The sequence below is a fragment of the Sardina pilchardus genome, chromosome 19 (genome assembly GCF_963854185.1).
Source record: "Sardina pilchardus chromosome 19, fSarPil1.1, whole genome shotgun sequence".
Classification (NCBI taxonomy): Eukaryota; Metazoa; Chordata; class Actinopteri; order Clupeiformes; family Clupeidae; genus Sardina; species Sardina pilchardus.
In genome coordinates, this window is record NC_085012.1 from 9,446,967 (window position 1) to 9,473,706 (window position 26,740).

Consider the following 26,740-nt stretch of genomic DNA (forward strand, 5'->3'; position numbering starts at 1 on the left):
TTTGTCTTGGTTTTGATGAATTAGGAGAGGTTGTGCATAACCAAAGAGCTATCATGAACATGAGGCATGGTTGTGCCCTCCATAAAATGAACAAATCCTACTTGTGATCACAAAGCCATTGAAGTTCAATTGGGGTTGCCAAAGAGGGCTCCATTTAGTCAAACGGACCATTTCAATACCCAGCCTATATAAGGTTTTAATTGGGCTTGTAAAATTGCAATTGAGTTTAATTTTTATGAATCAGAGTTGAATACAGTATATATATACTATTGTAACATCAGAGTACACAGTACAATATTCGATTCATCCATTCTATGTCCTCTTTAAGTCTTTCCCCCTTTAGAGACATTACCAAAAATCATGTCACTTTTGAATAACTTCCAGTAGACTACTACTGTCTGGACCAGATTGTATCTGACATAGTGGAAATCCTTCCCAGTTTGTGGCACCTGGACAACCGCTGTTGAGTAATGTGAAGTCTGAGTGAATATTCCAGATTTCATGGCGTATCAGTTTCCCGGGATTCCCTAACCAAACCTCCAAGACTGAAAGGAGAAATTGACATCATCTCAAGCTTAGACTACTACACCACTGTAGTTGTGTGTGCCTTTCCACTTACTCATCTTTACGTCACTAGTTCAGCTCGGGTGGCCTCTGGCTCTGTTGACCAGAGGCTCAAAACTGCTGAGCAAAAAGGGACTCACTAACAAAAAAGGAAACAGCAAGGTTGCTGCTTGGATAAGCTTTTAGAAACTCGCCTACGGTTGTACAGTAATTAAGATCCCCTTACACCCATGCCATGAGCTCAGAGTGACCAGTCCAGCGGAGGGAAAAAAGACCAAACATAAGGACTTAATTAAATCAGTCCAGCCAGTGTCTATATTTAGTGAATACCGCGGAGGGCTGAGAAGGCAGCTCACTGTGTGACGTCACAAGAGACCTAGCCTGTGTGCGGGTGGTGTTCCAAAACGACGCTGAAACATCATCCCTCAATAATGCCCCAAACCCAGCGCTCTGTATCTGGACTCTAAGCTGGCTGCTGTCCTCATGCCAAATAGATAATGAACGGCCTGCAGAGCAGAGCAGGCCTGGGCCACTCACAGATTAGTCACTGTTCATTATTAGCATTTGAATGCATATTCTGAACAGCACGGACTATAGGCTTTTTAGATTAACAGATGGTACTGTATTACGTTCCCATCATTCATATAAAGGATTAAGGGGGGACAGAGGCTGTCATTATATGAAAACAATAACTAACAAAAGAAAATTGTACTGGCATGTACACATGTGTGTGATGGATTACAATAATTGAATTGAAGTTACTGGCATGCATGTCAGCTAGACCTGTCTGGCCCATATATCACGTAGCAACATTACGGGAAGGCTCCCTCTTTCCTGTCCTGCTTTTCCATGCACATTTTGGGGGAAAGGCTTTGGCTCCTAAGTCTGGTATTCAGTAAGTGCTTTAGCATGCAGGCTACAGACGAGAGGGGGAGGCACCAGCCTTTTCTTTCTATTAAGCTGGTTGAATGAGTCCATCGGTGGCAGTGAGGCTGAGGCAGAGTGCCAGTCGGACGACAGTTCTCGGGTAGCATGGAAGTGTTAGCGGCGGGGGAAAGTTGTGAGTCTGTCTTGTCGGTGTGAGCGTACTCTGAGTAAAAGTTATCAAATGTGGTTGGCATAGAAACACAAGCACACAGTTGACTCATAACTGCCCCAAATGGACTCTTCTTCTTCATTGACTCACAAACCCCTCCAATTCATCCAGTATTTCAGTGCCTCAGTAATTCCAACCAACAGTTAGGTTTTCATTGGTGGCAGTAAACCCGGGATAGCCATACTGAAGTGGTTAAATCCAACTTACAATGCAGGGACAGTTGATTAAAAACATGTCTTTAAAAAGAAAATACATTGAACACATGCTTATTGAGTTTAAAGGCCCAATATACAGTAGTATATGGGAACCTAGCCTACGTCAGTTGTACTGTTGGCAAAATACGCTGTCAAACTCGCACCCACAATATCCGTTTCAGACAGTATAGCTGAGGGGTTTTTTTACTCTCCCTTGTGTCCTGAGTGTGAAACCGACAATATATTGCAGAGCCACAGACCAGCTTCAAAAAATCTACATCATTTTTCTCTGAAGACATTTGTTTTCACAAACATAACTTTGGCCATGCCATTTGCAAACGTCATAACTTTTATTTTATTGTGGAAGAGGAAGCCATAACTGAATTAATAAATCATGTAATACTTTTGTCAATTGTATTGGTGCAAATGTCAACATCAAATAAAGACACATTTAATTTAAATGTAGGCCTATAGCCTAGTGTAGGCCCATACATACAATCTTTACATTCTAAACTGACATAATATGTTATATGATCTTGACCCCTTTTTAAACCCACCCTTTGTAAATATTAAAACACAAATTTGATATTGCTTGATCTTTTCTTGAAACGGATGTGTGCACAGCTAACTCTATAACCTAAACAAAGCCTCTGTGTACAGAGTTTGAAGTTCTTGAGATAAAAACGGCATTCTGTATGTAAAAGTTCCAATGCAATAGACAAGACTAGGTGCATCTACTGTAGCCTATAAGAATATAATAGAATATCATGGAAAAGTAGGCTACTCCCCCATATGTATTTTAAAAAGGGACTTTCATACTATCTAGATTAGGATTAGGCCTACACATAAAGTGAAATTTGTCAAACCCTTTTATGTCATCTTGATTATTCTATTAATATTTAGGCCTATGGTTTACAGTTAAAAGTAATCGAAAATCAAGAATCTCCAAAATGTTAGAATAAAACATGTATTAGACTATAGGCCTACACCGAACTAGACTATGAGATGAGCTCTATTCAGCAATGATTTCCTGAGCCTTAAATCTCTCTGTCTAGACAGGGCAATGGATTTTCCCCACGATAGTCTTTATATTTTTAAAATACACCTGCACAGTATATGACCAAACGTTGTGTTCAGTGGCAAGCTAGACAAATATCATATAGGCCTATTTCACAACATTGATCATAGTCCTCCTTTTCACTGCCTTTTCCGGGTTTGGACACTGCTATCTCTAAGTGTAGCCTATACGGTGTTGTTAATGTATAACATAATGCTATAAAAAAACGAAACATGTAGGCTATGGCAGCAGGGGAATGCGACACTGAGTGGGATTACTGACATGGTTACATCAGTTTAGTCGAGTCATCCTTGAGGAATGTCTGAGACGTGCGACCACTATCCCATTGTTTTATTTAAAGAACACATTTTTTTTCTCTAAAGAATAACCATAACCATACATTTTTTTCCCCTGTAAATGTTAGTGTAAAGTTTCCAAACCAGTTCAGAATGACCAATCTCCTGTTGCCGCCTAAAACCACTCTTTAAATGCTGCTGAATACTAGTTTCATTTCATGCATGACTCTAATGTGGCACATTAACCAAACTCATGTTAAGCACATTTTGACCATTAACGCTGAAATTGTGCCATTCCACTGTATTTCGTTAAGTCCAGCCCAATGCAGTGATCGGATACCCATATATGGTCAATATGCTGTGCCTTATATTGCTTGACAGCGCACCCATCCACTGACATCACGCTCCTACAGCAAAAGAGAGAACGGCATTCAATGGTGCGCGTAAGCGACACAGCAAAGTGAGCTTGGCTGCGTGTGGATAGGATACACAGCTACAATCCGACTCGGCACACACTCACAGGCGTTCGTTTCGGAGTACCTTCTCGCACGTTGATTTCAGGTATCCTGAATATTAACCGACCTCCTCATCTTTTAAATAACCTACAGGATGTATCAAAGAAGAATGGGATTACTTTTGGTGCTCTGCTTTGTGAAGCTGCTCTTTTTAAACACTGTTACAGGTGAGTCTCTGTTATACCTGCACAAACTATCCTGCCTGCACTTTCTTTGCGACTATGAAAAGGTGCTTAAAGGTTTTGTTTTGCATGTCCTCCAGTAGCATATGAATCTAAAATACATGAAGTCTACAATTTTGCTATTCTAACGTTCATTGTATCTTTTCGTTGATGTATTTGTAGGTTCTTACCCCAGAGCCACAAACGTCACTTGGTCATCGATCAATTTTAAAACACTGCTATCGTGGGGACCTAAACCTGACGGCTATTCGTACACCGTTGAATTTTCTGCGTAAGTAACAATGTCCAAATAGCTTAACTACTCTGCACACTCACACTGCGGTGACTTATCGTTTAACTGATAACTACAGAGTTGGTCCTACAGAGTAATACATTGTGTTATTTGTCTATACGTTTTTCTGTCGATACAGTCTTACTCAACATAATTGTCACACAAAATAGCCTAATTACTTTCATTTGAGAAAGTGTAACACAGGACCTCACAGAAACCCCAGACACACAGCTGACATTTAATTATTGGCTCTCCTAAGTGCTTGCCATGTTGCCCAACAGTGCTTGCTAGACTTGCTGAAGCATGTTTGATTTGAAGGCCTGCTCACTTACCTGTGAAAATGCATTTCTCTTTCCCCCCCCATTAGTGTTGGCGAGAACAGAGACAGAAGCCCGCACTGTATCCAGACGGCAGAGACTGAGTGTGATCTGACGCAACAGCTCAAGGCCCTGAAGTCAACATACATAGCTAACGTCCTATCGGAACCCCTGCGAGGAGTCACGTCGGACCTAGTCGAGTTCCCCTATACGGCATCCCAAAAGTTCTGTCCATACACAGACAGTAGGTACCCCCATGTGTCACTCACAGAACATTCTCACACTGAACCTCTGTTAGGGTGAGAATCTCAAGTTTTGCTCTGTCTTACCCAGCTATCATCGGAAAACCTGATTTCAACTTCACCGTGAGCAAGGACACCAGGAAGATCACCATCCATGTCATTGACCCACTCACTGCCATCTTTGACGGTCAGAGCCGGCGCCTGAGTATTCGGGATGTCTTTGGGGATGATCTGGAATACAGCGTGACGTACCAGAGAGCGGGGAGCACCGGGAAGGTGAGTCTACCAAGTCTACCCAACTAACCTGCAAAGATTTCAGGGTTAATTAATAGGCTACAGTTAATTAATAAGGTTAGGATTATGTCACATGGATAACCTGCATAGATTGCATAGGGTTAATTGATATGGTTAGAATTATGCCACACACATGTGTTTACTCATGCATAGTTGCAAAATACTATTTTCTTAAAGAAATGTTGTTTCATGTGAAGTGATTACAGAAAACATTTTGCACCTGCTGTCATGCAAAAGCTAATAGCCTACATGTCTTACATGTTCTGGTCCACAGAAGCAGCAGACCACTAAGACGAATGTCATCGAGCTGACCCACCTGGACAAAGGGGAAAGCTACTGCCTTAGGGTGGAGGCAGTGATCCCATCTCGAGACTTTAACCAACAGAGGGGGGAGCTCAGCAAAACTAAGTGCACTCCGAACACCAAAAAGGGCATCTTCGATGGTAAGATCCCGGAGAGCAAACCCGCAGACCAGAGAACCAAGTTTCACTTTTAGAACTCAACAACAGCTGCACAGGCTTTCTTGTCCCTGTCCCAAGCAGGGCCCCTGTCCTTTGTAAAGGTCCGAGTTGATTAGGCACACTTGAAGTTCTTCTCTAGCTGTAGTATAGAGACACTTTGTTCCCTAGTAAAAAAAAAACAGACGCTTGCCTGGCTTGGATCTCTAACAACATGTTTATTTAAAACCTAATGGAATGCACGTCACTTTGGCACAGTGAACGTAAAACGTAACATAATGGCCAGGCGCTAATATCTTCTGATGTTTATCTGATCCCTTTGAAACAGCCCACGACTGTCACACCAGTAAATGGATAGGAATGGGGGCCATTTTGCTCTCTATCGGGTCAGCCTGCGTTAGAACACTTGTGGAGTTTTAGAGGTGGTGTGAGAGGCATCGGGTTGTTTTTTTTTTGTTTTGAGTTGTGCTGCAGTCACAGGCAATGATTTAACCCGGCGAGCGGAGCAGAGAGCTGATGGCTCATAGTAGTAATTACTGGAACTAAAACACTGGAGAGGGATACAAAGGGAGCGGCATGAATCATGTCAGCGGTGTGGGACTATGGAAAACGCAAAGGTTGCAGAATGGGCAGTCACTGAAGGACAGCACATTTTAGGTGCTCATGTGGGAGAGTGTGTGTGTGTGTGTGTATGTGTGTTTGTGTGTGTGTGTTTGTTTGTGCGTGCACACTTGTGTGATCGCTAACGGTTCCCCTCCTTTGCTTCCCCAGAGTATGGCATCGGTGCGATTGCCGGGGTCATCTTCACCATCCTGGCCATCATCATCATCGTCATTGTGGTGACGGTGGTGTGCTGCAAACGCCAGCGGAAGGAGAAATCTGGAGACCCGGGGGTGGTGTGAGGTCAGCGAGCGAGCGAGCGAGCGAGCGAGCTGGGTGTTGGTCCGCATCTTTCTGGCGTGTGCGGAGTTTGCACAACTTGGCTGAACTGGCTCACCTCGATCCCAAAGAGAGAGGATGCACGGGGGCCATCTTCAGTTCAACATTCCACTGTATAACACTGGAATCTGCCCGGCTGGTTTCTATGAAACTACATAAAGTACATGTGTGAGACATATGATTTTGAAAAATCTGAATGCTGAAAGCACTGCGTTAAAATAACTAGGTGTGGGAAATGGTACTCTAGCTATCTACTGTTGGGATGACCTACTACTTAGTAATGGACTGATATAAGCACTACTTTCTTATTTCTATATTTATATTTTTTAGGCTTTGTTTTAACTGTCTAACCTTTTATTTGGGACATGCTGGGTGAATTATGGGAGCTGTGTACAGTACATGCAAATGTGACGTCTAGATCTGATTCCTCTATTTTTATAAATAGTTTATCGTGATATTTATTTTTTTAGTATTTGCAGAATGTTACTTGTGTACAAAATGCTTTATGGGAAGAGAGGTAAATGTTTAATACCCTTACTGAAATCAGCGGTGAGTACTGTTAGTGAAAAAAATCTTCAGAAATCTATAGATTATTTTATGTTCTTTGTGTATGTCAAACGAATGTGTATTCATGTTTTGAAATGACTATTATTATCGTAAGCGTGGGAAGCATTCTGGTAAGCATTCTTCAAAGTGACCATACTACTGAAGTGTTCCTCTGGTACTAACTTTGTATTTTTGTAGTTTTACTTTTGATACTGAAAATAAAGCGAAATGATTTGACTTGATTTGAGTAGACATCCTTCTGTTGCATAATGCAGAATGCACTAAGCATACCACATGCTCTACTGCCCTCTATAGGTGATGTTACATAGCACACTCAATCAAAATCAGTCATGGTATATATTATGTAAACTATATCATTATAGTCCAGTACACAGCAACAAATGATAAAATAATTCTTATAAAGTTGAAATGACTGAAACCCCCAGCTGTAGTTCTCAGTGACGATAAAATCTGATGGATTTCTTCAAGGGAGGTCACTACTCCCTGATCACAGTGTCCGTCGCTTTGGAAGGGCCGTCTGATACACACACTTCCCGTCTGTCTGAATGTAGCTTATGGTCATGCAGTCAGCCGTCACCTCAAAGTAGGCGAATCCGCTTGAAGTGCCGTTGATGGCGTTGGAGAAAAGCTGCCAGGAGGACGGAAAGCTCCCCTGGTGGTGAACAGAGTTGGACGTGATTGCTCCACTCCCACTGACCACATATGCACTCCCATCAGTCTCTTGGATAAACTGGTGGAAGAGACACAAACACGGGATTAGTCCAGAAGCCGCTACTGTGTACGGTGGCCACGGACAGGTGATCAACTGCTTGGGGTTTTTGGGGATTAGATACCACTAAAGGTGCATAACACAGTGTGATTTATGAATGTTAAAAGTTCAATTGGTGTATAAACTCTTTTGACAGGTGGATAAATCCTATTTCTGAAATTTCAGTGGTGGATAAACTGTGTTTACTTGACACTAATAACATTCAAAATAGCAGCAGGTTCAAACACACCTGGCTCCACAGGAACTAATCGAGCTCACCGAGAGCCTTTCATGAAACTAGTCAATAGTGAGGGCATCAATAACAGGGTCTATGGCGTACCTGTATGTCATGGTCATGTCCACACAGGTAGACTGTGACATTGTATTTCTTCAGCAGAGGCCTCAGATGGTCCAGCAGGCACTGGGTGGGACCGTGGTGACCAATTGACCAGACCGGGTAGTGGCCAGCCACCACCACATACTCTGACCTTTAGACAAAGAAACAGCAAAATTACACAGATGTGAAGTCAGTTGCTTTTCAACCTACATCCTCCACACAGACATAATATTCTCAATCAACAACGAGTAGGCTAACTCAAAGCACTCATATCTTTAATGTTTTTTTGCAAACTGTGGAGTTCAACGCCAATTTAAACAGAACCCACCAAATATAAATCATGGCAAAATATTTTTTGAGAGAGGTTCAAAGGACGAATTCAACCGAAACCAAAACAAATGTGATCTGATCGGTGTAAAGCATTTCTGTGGTTGAGTAGGAGTAGAGAATTTAATCGGATATGAACAAAGAAAGACTGACAGTAAATTATTTACATTTCTCCGAGGTTTTCATGCCCCGATCTGTCCCTATTTGGCAACATGGTTGTGAGAGGGCAGCTGACTCATCCCAAATGAGAGGTGAGAAACTGTTTCACGCTCATTCCAAGGTGGAGAGGCCCATTGAGGCCCCCATCACCACTGCATTCGAGCATGCCAGCATTGAAAGGGAGGCACAGACCCAGTTTGCCGTATCTGAATCCGAGGTATTTTCTATTCACAAAAAGTCTGTTCAGACTGGAACATTTATGATTGATTAACCAGATCGGCCTCGGGTTCAGCTTCAGTGAACACGACCGGGTCACTGTGGACTGAGCTGTGTTGTGAGTGTATGTGTGTGTGTATGACTCTTTTCTTCTGGTTTCACCTCTGGGTGTGTTTGCCAGGCGACTGGGCTCTAAGGAATGCGAGGGCGTATCGGACGACACACAGCAGAAGCCCAGTGTGCAACATGGAGGAGTTTTATTCTTTGTTGCGCGTCGGGGCTTCTGAAAACATGCTCTGAAATGCTTCACATTCCCTCAGGGGAACTTTGTCATGGGTAACGGCACGACTCCCTCAGCCTCACACATTTAAAGCCGCCCTCGGACACACTGTTTAGTGTTTACCCAACGCATCTGCAGACTAAACGCCTTTATCGGCGGTGATTCATATTTTTATTTTTGATAGGGACAGATTAGAAGAGTTCATCGAGTCATGTTCTGTCTCTGGGTGAGACGGTTCTTACTTGGTGCTCTTCAGACGGTTCTCAATCCACTCAAACTGTTCTTCGGAGGCCTCTGGATCCTCAGGTCCAAACGGGTGATCCTTGTCATAGGTGTTCCCGCATAGTATCACCGTGTCAATCATTAGTATCGTCATGGAGACATTTGAGTTGGGGACCTTAAAGTTCAGCTGGTAGTACAGCTCAGGGAAGTGCCTACACAGAAAACAGAAAGAATGAGGACAGTGGACACAAAACAATAGCAAATACAGATAAGGGGAAAAAGGCTCATGTATACCATGGACACACACACACACACACACACACACACACACACACACACACACACAGAGACACATGCGGACATCCCGGGTTCAGAAAGTAAAAGTCCTGCTAAGTATTTGATCCAATTATTTAGTAAATCACTTCATCCTAGTTATCAGCCAGGTAGATCAGATAATTAGTGATATCACCGGTGTTACAGTAAGTGCACAGGTAGAAAAGATATATGTCAGGACCTTTACATTCTGGAACTGGGATGTCCGCCTCTGCACACACACACACACACACACACACACACACACACACACTTGCTTACCATCTCTCTGAGCGGGCAGAGTAAGCAATTTGGGCCGTCACGTTTCCCCGGTGATCATGGTTCCCTGCCACCACGTACCAAGGCACGCGCAGAATGTCTGGATGAGAGAACACTTTCTCAAAGGTTACCTGATGGACAGCACACATGCAACACACACCAACAGAGTCATACTGACCTTAAGATATAACAGGCATATAACTGGTTCATTAATTTAAATTGAACAGATACATGATTTTACGATCATGATCAACACATCAATACATGTTCTTTTCCAAGCTCTGCTTCATACACTGACAAAATAGTATTTTAGATCAGTGTTTAGTGTACAATACACCATACAGCAGCATGACTCAGAAGTTAATATAGTAATATTTCACCACAAGAGGGAGTACTTGTCACTTTTTTGTTTCAACCTGTCATGGAAGGTCACATGACAACTAAGGTAACGAAAGTTTGTTGAGCTAAAGTGGCCCTCTGTGTTCAGCTGCTGTTAGTATGCTGTTCCTATCTGTGAACAACTCTACTCGCCCAACCACCACCACCACCACATGCTGTCTGCTTTGAATTCTGAAACTGTTGTGTACTGGCCCATGCCACTAAAGAAAAAAACCCCTCTTCTCTGTTTCACTGCTTCTTTTCACAAGAATGCACTCTCGTTTCACTAATATAGGTGTGAGATTGTGGTTGATACAGTTGTGACATTTACTTGGTGTTGTGTAAGCTTCAGGGCTCGTCTGAGGAATTGTGAAAAACTACTAGCCTTGAAGCGGGGATCATCCACGTCCTTGACTCCAGTGAAATAAAAGTTGTCACCCAGGCCGAGGACAAAGTCCAGGCCCGTATTGCCGGCCACTCTGGCCATTTCCCCAGCCACCTCTGACTGGTGAAAAGTACGGTATGGGGGGAAGGGAAGTCCTCCCCAGTCTCCGAGGCCAACAAATCGGAGAGAGCCTGATGGAGCAATGAGAGAAAGACGTTGAGAATGAACTACAGAATGAAAGATAGAGAGAGAAATAGATAGAGGTGACGAATCCGGGTCAAAAAGGTTATGTGTTCCAATTCTCAGCATGTGAGTGCGCTGAGCTGAACAGATGCAAAAGAAAAAATGGGGTCATGTAAACTGATGCAGTAACAGCTATCTGATCAATATGAGCACTATACAGCCACAGATCCACACACAACATGGCAGCGCTTAAACTGGATCACATACATGATGTGAAATACCACAGCATACAATACAAAAGTATTGAAATATACACTAAACAGCCTTTCCCTCCCCAAGTAGAGAGACCTTACCTTGTTCTTGTGGATGACCGTGAAGCCATTGCACATATGAGCAGAAACAGCAGCAGAGTAGGACCAGCCTATCCATGGAGAATGCCTTAAGGGAATGAATGCAGCAGTGACAGACCTAACAAACAGTATAGCCTGAGAAGACACATCCAGTCTGTCACAGGACTAAACAAAGCAACCGCCTCACTTGAGTACGGAAGCAGCAAATGTGAAAACCCCAACTTCCTGTACTGAAACCAAACCAAGATAGGCCAGCTAAATGTGATCATTAGACACAGCTGTAAACAAGTATTGATATGACCTTTGACTCTCAGCCTTTGATGAATGGTGTTATAATCTTAAGCTAGAAGGTTATCATGTGATGTGACAGTGAGCTCTACATAGATATCTGTAAAAAATCAATCTGTCCCCCCCTACTGAAATGCCACAAGAATTTCACATTCCATTGGGGGACTAGTGAGAACAATAAACAGATGTAGAAGTCAAAGAGGGAAGAAGTGACTGCAGAAGTGGTGAGAGACTATCGCTTCTCCAAAAGTTCCGTCTAAAGTTCTGCTTACCTAGCAACCACTGAGGTGGCATAATGGCATTACTCATTAACTGAGTAATATGGAGTGACAGAGTTTCTGATAGCATTCCAGCGTGAAGACATGGGAGGAATGAGTTAACAGTGACCCTTCACCTACTGAATTCACGTCAGGTAGACTACTTTAAGCAGCACAGGTACACATGAGTCACTGTGGCTGACGATCAAATGATCAACACGCTGTCTGCATATCCGCCCGCCCAACTTTATGAGATTCATTAGTGCTTAATGCACACTTGGGCATGCCTAGACCGGAGAACCTGGAAGTGCACTTATGACATTCGCCCCCTGACTGATGTTCTTTGAGGGTGGGGTGTGTTTACACACACACACACACAAACACACACACACACACAACACACAACACACAACACACAACACACAACACACAACACACAACACACAACACACAACACACAACACACAACACACACACAACACACAGTGACACACAACACACACACACACGCAAAAAGAGGACAAACACATAAAAATAATCTTCCACATTTGTTTTTTAATGAAAATGCACAGGTCAGCTTACCGCAGGTCTATGCACCATGTGAGTGCAGTGTTGTTAGGCTACTGTAGTCCTTCTCATATAAAAACTCACCGCTTCAACACAATGCAGCTTTTACAGTTCAAAAGTCGCTTACAGTAATCTGGTTACATCTCAGAAAAAAAAGTCACAAATCAGAGACAAATAGGCATCCGGTGTATAATTACATTGTGTGTGGATATGAAAGGCTTTGACATACTAAGTTACACAACCAGTAAACTTTGCCAAGTACCTTTCTGGTTGTAGATCCATTGTCAGTGTCTGATTGAGCATGCCTAACCCAAGTGAGCTAGTCAAAGCATCCCAAAGGTGCAAATCCCACCTGCATCTCAAGACCGGCTCAATAAAACACTGCAAAACACCTACAAGCAGTGAAATAAGGTATCAAACTCAGCTTACATACATTTTCCAATGGCAGGAAGCACAGTTTTTTTTTCTCTCCCATGGTTCTACACTTTAAACCAACCATCAGGTAATACAATACGTACTAAGGCCACTTAGTCTTTGCAGCTTGACAACACTAAGAACGGTTCATTCTAGTTAATGATAATAGGAAGCACTGTTAGTATGCCAGCCCATCACTGGTACATTTCATTTGTGCAAAGCTCCCTGCTCCCATGCAAGAAGCTACACAGGATGACCCCTCAATGATTAGACATCATTTAGTTCACAACTATAGGGATACTGACACACACACACACACACACATTCGCACACAGACACATACAGACACGCTCGCACGCACACACACAGACACTCAGACATACAGACACACACACACACACACACACTCACACAGATATATTTCGTTAGGAATTAGACTGTCTTTTACAACAAGAGTGGCAGTCCAGATCAGTGGACCTGACTAAGATATATTACAAATTACTTACAATCAGAGACAAAAATAATAGGCTTCAATAATTAGACTATAACGGATCTATAAATACAGCTTCATCAAAAAGGGACAAACAAAATTACAAACAGAATTGTTTAGAAGTAGTGTATAACACTGGTTTTGTGTTGTGGGGGGAATTACTGGGTCTCTCCTCTACGTGAGCTTGAAGACGGGTGAAAGCGAGGACCGTCTCCTTAGGAACCAAACTCAATGGTATCCGCGGTGATGGGCTTGAACTCGTAGCTCCCCCTACCATCCATGTGAAGGTAGTACTGTGTGGGGGGACAGAGGGAAAGGGGAGGACGGGGAGAAAGGGTCAACAAAAGTGTGGCTGTTAACACAACAAGGGGGAACAAGCTGTACAGCGCTGACCGCTGGTGTTGGATGTCTCCCGCCGGTGAGGAGGCCTTAGAATTCTTACCTCATGGTGCTTCCAGAGGGACTTCCTGTGCGACACGGTGAACAGGCTGATGCCCACCTGACGGGGAAAGTGAGAGGACGAGGAGACAAAAAAAACAATGAGAAACAAAGACACTAAGAGATCGCTCAGCGCTATTTACATATCCATTATGCAGCTTTAGAAATCAATGTGGCAGTATCGGAGTAAACAAGTCTAACGAGGAAAAAGGAAAAGGTGTAGCCGTGCTTAAGGTGTTGCTTCAGACTACAATTTGCCATGCGCACCTATGTATGCTATGATAGAATCATTACTAAGTAATCGTTGATTACTTGGAATACTACAGTAATTGAATGAAGTATGCTGTCTGCCATTTTCACAAGGAGCTCTTTTTCCCCATCTTTGTTTACCTCTGTTTTGCTCCACACATCACATCAGTGGGTTATTGCTATCCCAACAATGCGTTTGTCTCATTCGGAAAGCATGGCTCAGAAACAACCCCGATTGGAAAACACACTGCGTGTTGCTGCACGCCTGCTAAAGTAGCTGTCTTAGGTATTGTGGAGACAACAAGGCTCCTAATGGAAGAAGCGAGTCTGGGACTGTGCTATAAAACACTGTATCAGGTCACCTACTCCTCCAGGCCAGCAGTGAGCTCATCCCCTCGACATTACTGACGAGAACAACCCCTAACAGTGAGAGGGGAGAGTGGCTCAGAGGGAGAGAGGGAGGGTAGGGGGGGGAGAGAAGACAGAGACAGAGAGAGAAAAAGAGACACAGACAGACAGACAGACAGAGGGAAAGAAAAAGAGAGACACAGACAGACAGACAGACAGACAGAGAGAGAGGGAGAAAGAGAGACACAGACAGAAAGACAGACAGACAGACAGACAGGACAGACAGAGAGAGAGAGCGAGAGAGAGAGAGAGAGAGAGAGAGAGAGAGAGTGTGAGTGAGTGAGAGAGAGAGAGAGATCTTACTGTTCTACAGTGGCTGTAGATGAAGTCCTCCACATCAACGCTCACTGCACTGGTACACTCATCAAGAATGGCAAACTGAGGCTTGTGGTAAAACAACCTGGCCATCTGTAATCGAGATGCATGCATGTAACACACACACACAGCGAAATCAGAATTATGTGACACCTTCGCCAAAACACTTTTTAGGTCAGGATACCAGACTAAGATATTATCGCCAAACTAAAGAGGTTTTCGTGCCAGAAAAAGTATAATAAAAAAAAGCAGTCGGTGCATTACGCAACGTGTGTCAACAGGCACCTTCCTGCCTAATTAGACAGCCCATAAACCAGGCCATGCTACAATGAGGACCAGATTTGGAGCAGATAGCTGCGTCTGGGTCTAGAGCAGAGCTCTGTGATTGGCCGTGGAGACTCACCGCCATCCTCTGCTTCTCTCCCCCGCTCAGGACGTCCATCCAGTCCTGCACCATGTCCCACGAGCCCTCCCTCTCCAGGATGTGGCCCAGCTGGACATTGTCCAGGTACTCCTTCAGCACCTGCACCGCACGCACACACACACACACACACACACACACACACACACACACACACACACACACACACACACACACACACACACACACACACACACACACACACACACACACACACACACACACACACACACACACACACACACACACACACACACACACACACACACACACACACACACACACACACACACACACACACACACACACACACGAAACAAACAGACATAGAAATATGTGAGAAACACAAACATACACACAGAAATATGTGAGAAACACACAAAACATGATGCTGACATGCAAAATGGACATGGACAGAATGTACAAGTTTGTGGAAAACAAAACAAAAAAAAAAGACACCGGTTGGATAATTATCATGTGCTAAAATCATCCTGTAGATTGCCCAAGCTAAGTGGTGCGTCTGGTGGTCTCCAGTACCTGATCAGAGATCCCTTTCCTCCTCTGGTCCTCGTAGGTGTCCGGGTAGATCACCTGATCCCTGAGGGAGCCCAGCGTCATGTATGGCCTCTGGGAACCACAAATCAGACAAATCAGACACCACAGGTCAGACCAAGTTCATGGAACTCGCTAGCCTGGGTGTTCCCATCCTGCCTTGCGCAGTGATTTTATTCACGCTGCTAAGGCAGTCTGGAAACTACCGCCCTAATTTTTGCTTGAGATAGGGGACCGATCACATAGCAGTGGGGAAAGCAAGACGACGATGAGCTATGCACAGACGCATTTGATAGACATCCGTGGCGCCCATTGAGCAGATCTGGGCATTTTTTCCAAATACGAGACAAAGAACGTCTGGTTGCCAGACCACGTCTCATTTGAGAAGTGGTAGGCGCTAGCCAGGCTAGGAACTTGCTAGAACTGCGACAATCCAGTCCAGCACAGCACACTGAGTGCTATTGATAACAGTGGCAGCTCACCTGTGGGACGTAGAACAGCTTCCCCCTCTCCGGTTTGGTCAAGCTGCCACCAAACAGAGGCCACAGCTAATGGGCAGAAGAGCAAAAATCCAACGCCATTTTAGAAGTCTATAAATACCATGTAATAGTGTCATAGTGTGAAGCCTATCAAAGCAGAAAATAAACTATACCAAAACAACGTAATGTATACAGTTGGGTGGGTACAAGAGTGTTAAAAAACAACACCTATTCCTAAGCATTAGATGATTTAAACCACATGACACTGAGGCTGACTGATAGCCTGTAGAGTTTGCTTATTTGTTTTCCATCTGAATCGGGATGTTGAGGCAACGGGGGTCTCAACTCTGCTTTTAGAACAGCTGCATTGGCAGAGGGAACAAAGGGTTTTTCAACACAATGATCCCTGGCCACTCACCTCTCCCAAGACACGGAACAGGGAGCTTTTTCCACAGCCGTTGGGCCCGCACACCAAAACATTGGTGCCTGACTGAACCTTTTAGAGAAAGCACACAAACACAAAACTGTAACATCCAACTCAGTTGTCTGTACTTTGTACTCAAACAGAATACCCTTGCATGGTGTAGCAGCGGAGCCACTTCAGGACAAATTCAAGTTGAATGAACTCGCACAAAAATGATCTGATTCTGGAGCCTAGATGTACTTAAAGGGACACTTCACCGATTAGCATTAAGCTTTGTATCTGTAGAAAACCAGTCATGTTTTTAATTGGTCGCGCATCATTCCCTCAGTTTGCCTTGAGATGGGAGAAATACTGATTTCAATGTTTGACTTCCTGCTTTCAATGATGTAAAAATCATCATTTTACATCATTGAAAGCAGGAAGTCCTATGCATGGGTTTCATGGAAATCCGTATTTCTCCAATCTGAAGGCAAACTGAGGGAATGGTGCACGACCATTCAAAAACATCTAACGATACAAAGCTTAATGCTAATCGGTGAAGTGTCTCTTTAATAGAAGGTTATTTAGAGCTGTGGTATTTCTGACCGTTCTGGTGGCGGTGAAGGTGAATCGGCTATGCCTCGAAACACCACTGATTCAGAGGCAACTTCTCTATCGACACACTTCCGCATCCTGGTTGCTCACTAAAGAGGCATTCACACCAAGAACAATAACGATAACTATAACCACAACGATAAAAGCCTCCACACTCACCAACGACAAGAAAGATTTCTCTTCGTGTAAATGAATGTGATGGCTAAAATGTGATGGGTTCGGATTGGCTGTTATCTTTTTAGCATTCTCAAAATCGGTCTGAAAGTGATCCCTAACAACATCGTTCTTCATGTCGTCATCGTTACATTTCATGTGTTAACACATTCATTCATATTTGTTTACAGCTATTGTTATAGTTATCGTTGTTGGTGTGGACGGCCTTTAAGGCTCTAGTGCAATAGTGAGTAAAGACAAGCTGGTGTCAGGACATACCTCAAAGTGCAGGTCCTTGATGAGCAGGTCTCCATTAGGGGTCACTAAGGGAGTATGATCAAACCTGCAAAGACACAATCCTGTTCAGTACTGTCTGATAGGCATTGATGGTTAAATCTCATAGTGTGAAGAACTAATAGCCAAGTTTTCATATGTTCATACTTGATGATGTTGTCGACGTTGATGATTCGGCCACTTCCAGGAATTAGTTTAGGCTTTTCAATGGCTCCTGTATCTAAATATAGATAAAGACAATAACTCTTATTAAACCACTGACAACAACAACAACAAAAAAGCTTTTAAGCTGCTTTCACTATTTACCTCTCTCCACCTGGGACACCATTGTGCGTTCGTACCGCCCAGAGTTCAGATCTTTCAAAACCTTAATGAGTTCTGTGATGCGGGCTGTGAACCTGGTGTGGCAGAAACAGAAGTGCATCATGGTTAACATTTCAGAGTCAGGCACAAAAGGACACTGTGACAGACACCTAATGACCACTAAGAACTGTTCAGAAAATTCAGACCTGTTCTGGATGATTGCTAGATAAATGGGAAATTTCTTCAGCTATGAGGTTAATAGACGCCGGGGACAGTTAATATGGTATTACCATGGTTTTGTTTCTTTTAACTTGCATAAAACACTGCCCTGCGGTTCATACACAAAGCGGCTAATACACAGGAAATTACTGTAACAACTGAACTCACCTCATCCTACTTCCTTCTACCGCCTTCTCCTTCTACCACTAACCTCCTTTGACACTTTGTGGAACACTTAAACCTCTGCAACCTCATCCTCTGGAAGTAGCATTTATTGTTACCAAATGTCTCCTTTGCGAAGTAGCTTTGAAAGTTATTCCTCATTTTATAAGTCGCTTTGGATAAGAGTGTCTGCTAAATGAATAAATGCAAATGGGTTGGCAAACTGCTATGTGGATCAGCAGATATGTCAAGACTTGGACAGATGGATAGATGGATAGATAGATACAGTAGGTGTGTGGACAGTGAGAAAACAAATGGATGAATGCACCATCAGCAGGCAGCTAGATGAATGGGTGGATTGATGGACAGCCTGCCTTGCGAGATTAAATGAAAAAGGAACAGGAATTGTTCAGAATAGAGCCAACGTGGGGAGAGGGGTATGATTAAGTGACTCACCCTGAGAGTCTGGACATCTCACGGCCTGCCAACACGATCCTGCCCAGAGCCTGGGACATGCGTAGCAGCATACGCCCACTCTGGTAGTAGTCCTACAGGAGGAGAAATCACACCGGGTTGAGAGGGGTCCCACAGGGACAGCAGTGCTGTGTCAAGAGCTTTCAGCACACACTGTAGACACACGGTGGAAATTCCACACGTCTTAAAACAGCCTCAGTATGTTCATGGGTGTGTATTCATTCAATTCATGGGTTTCATCAGGTCCCTTTCCACAGGTGTATAAAATCAAGCACCTTGATTTTTATCAATGCAGACTGCATGGTGTTTGATTAATACACCTGTGCAAAGAGACCTGATGAAACCTATGAATACAGTTCTCCTTAGCACTGCTCATGCATAGATGTGTTTTCCATAAATGATTAGGAATGAATAATATGTATAGAATGTATCATGTATTATGAATGTATAGTACATCTATGAATGGGAACATGCAGCCAGACGACCAGTTGTGTGGCTCATACAATGACTGTATATACAGAGTCATTAGGCTCATCATCCATGGAACACTACATCCTAGCCGGGAGGTTACACCGGGTATGTAACTGAAGCGTTCCGTTCGCGCAGTGTCATCTGCAACAAATAACTTCCACTATTATCAATGAAACTGGCTACGTCAGACGCGATAGCAGTGCGTACGTTAGACCAGTATTCTAGAACTATTTTTACACTCTGTGAACAGAGCGCTTCAGTTGGTGTATCCCGGGCCTGAGCTAGTCTGGTTTTCACCATACTAAGCTCAATCTTTTAAGATTGAAAATCAGTCTGGGGAAGCTGCGCTTTGTTTCTACTGCACTTCACGTCGCTTAAGTTTCGTTATCGTCACGTCACCGGCCAATAGCGTGCCAGGACTAGAGTATGGCCGTTTCTGATTGGAGCCAAAGGTTCTGGCAGTAAACAGAGGAAATAGATCTGCTGGTTTCCAGCCTGAGCTGCCGGGCGAAATTCAAATTCCCCGGAAGTTCAGGCAGGGTTCACCCAGCCTAGGCCTGAGCCCCAGTGGGAGTGTTTCTGGTGCTTCTGAAGCCTCTGATGACTCAGGGTGCCGTTCTCACCTCCAGCAGCTCGGAGTGGGTGCTGCTCAGGTGGCGAGGGTGGTTCAGGTTCAGGAAGGGCCGGCTCACCACCAGGTAGCCCACCACCGTGGCAATGTCTGCGAGTGGGAGAGACAAACGAGCAACACGTCAATGCCATCCTAACATGGAGATGACACGAATGTGCCAACTGCTGTGGACAGCAACTGTATATCTGTTGAGGACAGGTGCTCATGTATGTCACATCTCTTCAAACAAGCCACCAAGGCAACAGCATCTTTTACTTACATTTAGCAATGATGCTATCCACGAAGCCCATCGAGAAACGGAAGAAAATGAAATTGTGCAAATGATTGACCTGTGGAGCAAGGAAACAGGCATGTCATCTCTGAAGAATAGCATGTATGCCTTGAATGTGGGGAAAATGCACCTGTAAATTGTGTTGAAGTGATGTCCAACCACTGATTTCATAACACAGTGAATAGTCAACATTACCAATTCACAATCAAGGACGGTTTTGCTTACCAGTTTCTGGAAGGTTGTGTGGATAGTCGCTTTCTCCCTAATATTTCCATTGTAAAACGCAATCTCCTCACTGTGAACAACAAATACCAAACATATTAGAACAGCAAAGAACTCCTCACTAAGTGTTCCTCGACAGGTACTAGGTACATTAGGTAGGTAGGTAGGTAGATAGATAAATAAATAGATAAGATACTTTATTGATCCTCAAGAGGAAATTCAAGAAATGGTGACTGATACAACTAACAACCCTAGAGAGCATGCACAAAAGTTACAGCAAGTCAAGATTTTGCCATCCACCTTGAGGTCCTAAAGAAACCGTAGCACGAGACACCAAACACTGCTTTATTCCGTACCTGTTGGTGATTAGGCGAGAGTTGACGTAGCGGTACTCGCCCTCAAAACGCTGCTCCGTCATGGTCATCCTGCCAATGGGCCGCCTCAGTCTCGTAAGGAAGAGACCTGACACCAGCAGGTACGCCATCATGCTTGCTGGGCCCTGCACTCAGAGATTACATCACTTCCTGTCAATGTGTTACAAAAATGGCTACAAAAAATTGCTGTGCCGCATGCATAAGCATAAGCTACAGCTAATAGTTTTTTTTACAGTAGTTACATTTAGCATGGAACACAGAAATTCAGTTCAGATTACCTGTGCTCCTATGGCACTTGTGAGCTTGAAGATGTACAAGCCAATGTCCAGGAGGGGCTGTGGGGGGGAAAAGTATACATCATTTAAGTTCCTAAATACTTTATTTTGTAAAGTTTAAAGACTTAAGTTGAAGACGTCGGTTGTTTTTGGCTGTTTTGTCCATGTGTGTACCTTGCTAAGATTGGAGTAGAGCTCCACCACACTGTTGCAGAACTTCTCAACATCCTGAGTCAGAAGCTGGTCAGCATTTGCGATGCGGTTGTCAAGATTGCCCATTTTATAGTAGGTATACCCTCTGGAAATTATACAGGAAATTAACAATTACTAAAGATATATTACAAATGCATGTTGTCCAACTATATCCAACACTACACACTCTAAAGGGAGATTAAAGCACTCTCACTATGGCCTTGGCCTGTAACTTAATTCAATCACAGAATCCAGAAATGCAGCAATTCAAAGTCAGCTTTTCTATGTTCTAAGTAGGGCTGGGGAAAGTACTGTATAGCAAAGGAATTCCTCTAATCTTTTGAAAGTACAGGGAATGTGTTGCCAAAGAGGGAAGATTAGCTAAGTGTTGCATAGGGGTTAGTGGTTAAGCAGTGATGGGCTGATGACATGGAGGGTGTGGGGCAACTTCAGGTACTACTTCAGTCTTACTTCAGGTACTCGTCGTAGAGATGCTTCGTCAGGCGCACACGGAAGCACAGCTTCAGCTCATTCAGGCCCAGCTTCAAGAAGTTATTCACTAAGGCAATCTGTGGAGAGCAGGAACAACCAAGTCACGTACGTTCCTTCATTTCAAGGGCCCCAGACAGCAGACTTTGCTCTACCTGTCGGTCCTATTCAAATGCAAATTCCACCTCCCCCACTGGACGATTTAAACAAACATATCGGCTCATGTATCCTCGCTTATTTACTGAAAGACATACTGTGTAAGGAGGGCAAGATTACAGCAATTCATACACAGTGCAACAAGTAGGCCTACTGATACTGATGTTGACATTGCCAGCTATGTTAAAGCAAATATTAGTCAACAATAAGAATGTGAAGTTAATATAATGAAGACATTAACAAGACATAAGACATTATGAAGACATTAACTTGATTATTGTATGAAATTAATTGTTATGTTATACAAGACTAACATACACATATAACTCCTCAGAGCTCCTCTGGTGCTAAACTCCAAATCGCTACAGTTTGAGATAAAAGCTGATCTGAATACAGTTTCTACTAGAGAGTCACTATATCAATGGGTGTCTGTCCACTGTGACGGGCCATGTTGAGAACCTCTGAGAAAAGAAATAGGCACACTTACAGCCGGCATGAATTTGACAAAGCTCAGCAAGTACTTCTTGAAATCGTTTTGGGAGCGACCAATAATTGCACTGCAAACCACAACATGCGCACACACACACACACACACACACACACACACACACACACACAACACAGAAAAAAAACAAAAAACAAAACATAAGTGCAGGACACTGGTCAGTCAACATGTGGAACGAAAGCAGAACTAGACTACACACTAGTGGACTCCAGGGGTGTTCAAGATGTGCACAAATACGTTATATGCACCGGACATGCAATACGCTTTCACTTGGACTTGGCAGAGGAGGTCTGAACTAGTTAATGATGATACAACATATGAGTTATCAAGATTATTGGCTGTAAAAGTCAGGGGGTGAGTAACCATGTTCTTAGAGAGTCATAACATGTGAGGATGCCTGGTCTATAACTGGTAAAACAAAGGAAAAGGAATTCGCTCTACTAGTAGTCCACAGGCCAGACCAGGTATCAGTACCACCCGAGGTGGCAACCTTTCTGTTGATACACCAATAAAAGTAAAATAATGCATGCTAACCTTTCTATATGAGCATCTGTTTCTATCTTTTTGGATTGAGTAAATCTTAACTCTTAACAAAGGGGAATGCTAGATCGACCAGTTATCAATAAATCAACCACCTAAACTATAGCCTAGTGTCTAAAAAGCTGAAACATGTGACTGAAAATGAATAAGACATGTTCCATCTTCCTACATATTTAAAGCACACATGTACCTGTCCTATATTGCATGACATAATAATTAACTGCTATCATATAATAATACGTCCCTCACACATGGCGGGTTACAAAAATCGCTACTAGACCACGTCTGCTGGTACTGACACTGACTGTGTTTTCTGTTTTTGGTCTGGGCTCAGGGACTGTAGTCTTTTTATCTTACAACAACTACAAGAGAGAGACAGTCTGACATATTGTGGCTCTCAAGGAATATGGATATGTAGTGTTAAAGACAGTCTGTTGTGCTTGATAGAGCTCAACTGACGCTACCGAACACACAGGTTCACTTCAGACATGCCTGCGGTGGGGTCTAAGGCAATGGAGTTCAGGGAACCAACAGCACAGGCATATTAGTTACACTGGTCTCAAACTGTGGTTAACATCACACACTTGCAGGACAATTACCCCTGGTATGACAGCCACGTAGGAATAAAAGTGCTTCTTGAACAGATTGATATCTCTGCTTATGATACCACTGTGGAGATCAGAAGGCAACAAAATAGCAACATGAAGATACCTAATACTATACTAAATGCTCCCACCACCAACACCACCAACATCACCACAAACACCAAACGGCAAACACGCTGCGACAGAATATCAATTTTGCAGAGGGGAGAGGCGCTCCCGAGTCCAACCTTTCAATCATGGTGCCGTTCTCGATCATCCACACGTCACAATAGGTTCGTGCCACCAACATTGCTGCAATTAGTAGCAAATATCCGGTCTGTGAAAACAGAAACTGAGATTAGAAACCAAGCCACTATCGAAAGACCACTGATGTGCTACATTGCAGAACAGTGCATTTATATATATGTGTATGTATGTATGTATGACATGGGAGACTCAATATACTATTGCTGAGAAAAGAGACATTTTCTTGACATACCGCACTGATAAGCTCCAGTGATAGGTGAGATAAAGCTTTTATCTTTGCCTAATCTCACCAAGTCATTGCAACTTGGTTTATCAATATACACAGTGGACTCTAGAGCACATTATAGTTTCCTATACAAAACATTGTACCTTCCCATACAAAACATTACACTGTCGTTTGGGGTCACTCAGAAATTTCTATTCCATTATAGACAGAGAATACTAGCTTCAGAGATCAGTTGCATTGTTTTTTTTTAATCAGATAAGATTACATCATGTGCTTACACAATTTCCTCAAAGTTTTCTTAATTATCAGTTTTAAAATGTTATCACAAGGACATTTCTGAATGACTCCAAACTTATGAACGGTAGTGTATATCTTTACCTTAGAAAACACTGGAGTGCTAAATTGTATGTATTTCAACTGTGTTACAGAATGCATTTGATGAGATTAAAATCCCTCTGTGCAGTCATTCTGTGAATCTTTACGGACGCTGGCTTTGCACGAGTCAGATAAGAAGTCTGCAAGGTGATGCAATGAGCACACTATGAACTCACAACAGGACAATGCCAAATGGCACATCAATTACTTCAAGGTCAACGTGGATAGTTGTGTCAAATGATATTAGAGGACATTTTGACCCAACAAGTTCAAGTTGAACAATCTTAAAATATTACCTTAGTTTAAATTAATATAGGTTTGTCAATGTTATAATATACTCTAGGATATCAGATAATGTACAATTGCCAGATTTCAATTATTTGCTACCCCGTTGTGTCAACTAAAGAATGTAATTCAGTTATTGTAGGTTAATAACTTGTATGCAGACTTCTTCTTTTCTAGACCACTGTTAAATCAGTGACAGTGACTGAGACTTTAGAGTGCTGCACTAATCACTTGTGATGCAACTGAGACTGGAGGAGTGATGCCCACCTCTTTGCTGAAAAATCGAGGCACCATGATCTTGAGGAGACCGCAGATGCGTAAGAAGAAAACCTTATCCACAGCCGCCCGGTCTTTTTTGGCCTCTTTCTGCTGCAGAGGAAATGAGATATTACAGACAGCCATTAAAGTGATGTTGCCAGACTCATTTTCCAATTAATTTTAAGAATGTTTTGGCTTATTTAGATCTATTTATCAAACCTTAAATAAAACCAATACAGACTAACACTTACTTTACCCCCCAAAAAGATGCATTTCAAGTTACAATGTGCTAGAGTCACTTACCTCATTGCTCAATACCAGTTCTGAACCCCCTTTCTTTCTGTAAAATCAAGACGCAGATTGTATTGACATTATTATTATATCCTTAAATGTGCAAATGACTTGTTTTAGCTCACGCATTTCACGTATGAACATGCTGCTGTCAAGTCAATTGAGTAACCTGCAAATCAAAAGGCAATAACCTCTAACTTTTTTGAGTGTTGAGAAGTTGCTAGTGTACACCAAAAGCATCACGAAGTTTGTTAGCAACTTTCAACAAAGTTATGGTATAACAAAAGTGCGATTAGCGTGTTTCCCGAGGGCATACAAGCCCTCTTTGTTTCTCGCTGAGTTAGCTAACATCAATGTAATTGACCATTGAGAAAATAATCAAGGACATGAATTTTGAGGTTATAATTCTATAACACTGTGCTAAGAAAGGAATAATAGCGATACACTTGGTATACGGTGTACTTCCCCGTTTACATCCATACAATACGAGCATTCCTACACTTTGACAGTTCTGAAACTGTCAATTCTGTTTGGGGTACCGCTTTCTAGCAACTGAGCTAAAGAGACACTGCTAACGTTAGCCAGCTAGCTAGCCCAGTGGTATGACACCCTTATCCTTGCACTTGAGCAGCACCGGTTTCTACTATCCTGCTTCAACTTTTCCACTCCTTCTGCGCCTGGACATACCCGTTCAATTTCTTCGCCCTGTTCCTTTGTTTGATGAGGTACAAAACCAGAAGCACACCGCCAGCTATGGAGGAGTTCTTCGCTGTCAGATATTTACTGACGGCCGCCATGTTTCCTTCAGTGGGAGCCGGTCAGAGAGCAGTAATGGGCATGCCGGGTAGTTGGGGTGGGGAGAAGACCACGGACAGGCCTGTCGTGCGTGAATTACGCCCCACGCACAAGGGGCAACGCCTGGATGCACACACCCATATGGCACCACACCTAGGTCAGGTACACGTATTAACTAACTAAATAACTAACCAAAGAGAAACAAGTAATACTGCACTCTATATAATCTCAACCACAGTACTAATTTTAGTCTTTGCTTAGTCTTTTACATATTGGAAGTAGGTCTACACAGGGACGGGGCAGACTTCACTCATCTATTTCCAGCTTTTTAGAATGTGGGACATATGTCAACTAATAAATATCGGAGATAGATAGGCTACCCTTGCACTTTCAACAAACTTTAATTTTAGGGCAATCTCTGACATATAGGGGGTGCTGTTTCATGATGGAATTCAGAGCACTCTCTATATTCATGCAACGGCTGCTTTGTCCACTAGATGGACCAGATGCCTTAGAAATGAGGTACATAGTTTAATGCCGCTGAATCAGTGTACTTCAGTGTAGTGATTTCATCTTGAAGAAGTAAAAAAAACTTGTCACGAAACCTGAACTTACAGCTTTATATGCTTTCTGTATTTTCATTTTTAGGCTAGCCTTATCTCAGGTGTCTCTCAGCATGCATTTTTTTTTGTTGAAACAGTTTGTGTGCTCTTTGAGTGTCTATCAAATCAAACGCTAGATCCACTTGATTTTTAACACTTTCTCGCTAGTAGTATCGTTGCCTGATTTTGTATTTATTTGTTTACTTTTTTTATCGAAAGATTGCAAAATGACAGGTAGGTCTCGAGCTTCTATCATAAACAG

General features: G+C 43.0%; 3 protein-coding genes across 3 annotated transcripts; 1 reads left to right on the forward strand and 2 right to left on the reverse strand.

Annotated features, from left to right (window-relative positions):
* The first annotated feature begins 3,617 nt into the window (after window positions 1-3,617).
* On the forward strand, window positions 3,618-7,208 carry f3a (coagulation factor IIIa). Its single transcript, XM_062521640.1, has 6 exons — window positions 3,618-3,889; window positions 4,067-4,175; window positions 4,543-4,736; window positions 4,826-5,010; window positions 5,303-5,471; window positions 6,258-7,208. Exons 1-6 carry the CDS (start codon window positions 3,817-3,819, stop codon window positions 6,386-6,388), a joined length of 861 nt encoding a protein of 286 aa, XP_062377624.1. The 5' UTR covers window positions 3,618-3,816; the 3' UTR covers window positions 6,389-7,208.
* Window positions 7,209-7,309: 101 nt separating this feature from the next.
* acp5b (acid phosphatase 5b, tartrate resistant) lies at window positions 7,310-11,366 on the reverse strand. Its single transcript, XM_062521639.1, has 6 exons — window positions 11,172-11,366; window positions 10,636-10,826; window positions 9,876-10,003; window positions 9,302-9,493; window positions 8,081-8,228; window positions 7,310-7,722 (listed from the first exon to the last, which is right to left on the reverse strand). Exons 1-6 carry the CDS (start codon window positions 11,245-11,247, stop codon window positions 7,480-7,482), a joined length of 978 nt encoding a protein of 325 aa, XP_062377623.1. The 5' UTR covers window positions 11,248-11,366; the 3' UTR covers window positions 7,310-7,479.
* Window positions 11,367-12,248: 882 nt separating this feature from the next.
* Window positions 12,249-25,943, reverse strand: abcd3a (ATP-binding cassette, sub-family D (ALD), member 3a). Its single transcript, XM_062520710.1, has 23 exons — window positions 25,769-25,943; window positions 25,094-25,130; window positions 24,800-24,901; window positions 23,628-23,716; window positions 22,238-22,307; window positions 21,577-21,674; window positions 21,088-21,211; window positions 20,917-20,973; window positions 20,621-20,763; window positions 20,268-20,337; window positions 20,031-20,100; window positions 19,764-19,861; window positions 18,652-18,743; window positions 17,818-17,909; window positions 17,659-17,731; window positions 17,497-17,560; window positions 16,465-16,542; window positions 16,050-16,115; window positions 15,553-15,642; window positions 14,998-15,117; window positions 14,583-14,687; window positions 13,627-13,683; window positions 12,249-13,477 (listed from the first exon to the last, which is right to left on the reverse strand). The coding sequence occupies exons 1-23, from the start codon at window positions 25,876-25,878 to the stop codon at window positions 13,400-13,402; spliced, it is 1,983 nt and encodes a 660-aa protein (XP_062376694.1). The 5' UTR covers window positions 25,879-25,943; the 3' UTR covers window positions 12,249-13,399.
* Between the last annotated feature and the right edge of the window lie 797 nt (window positions 25,944-26,740).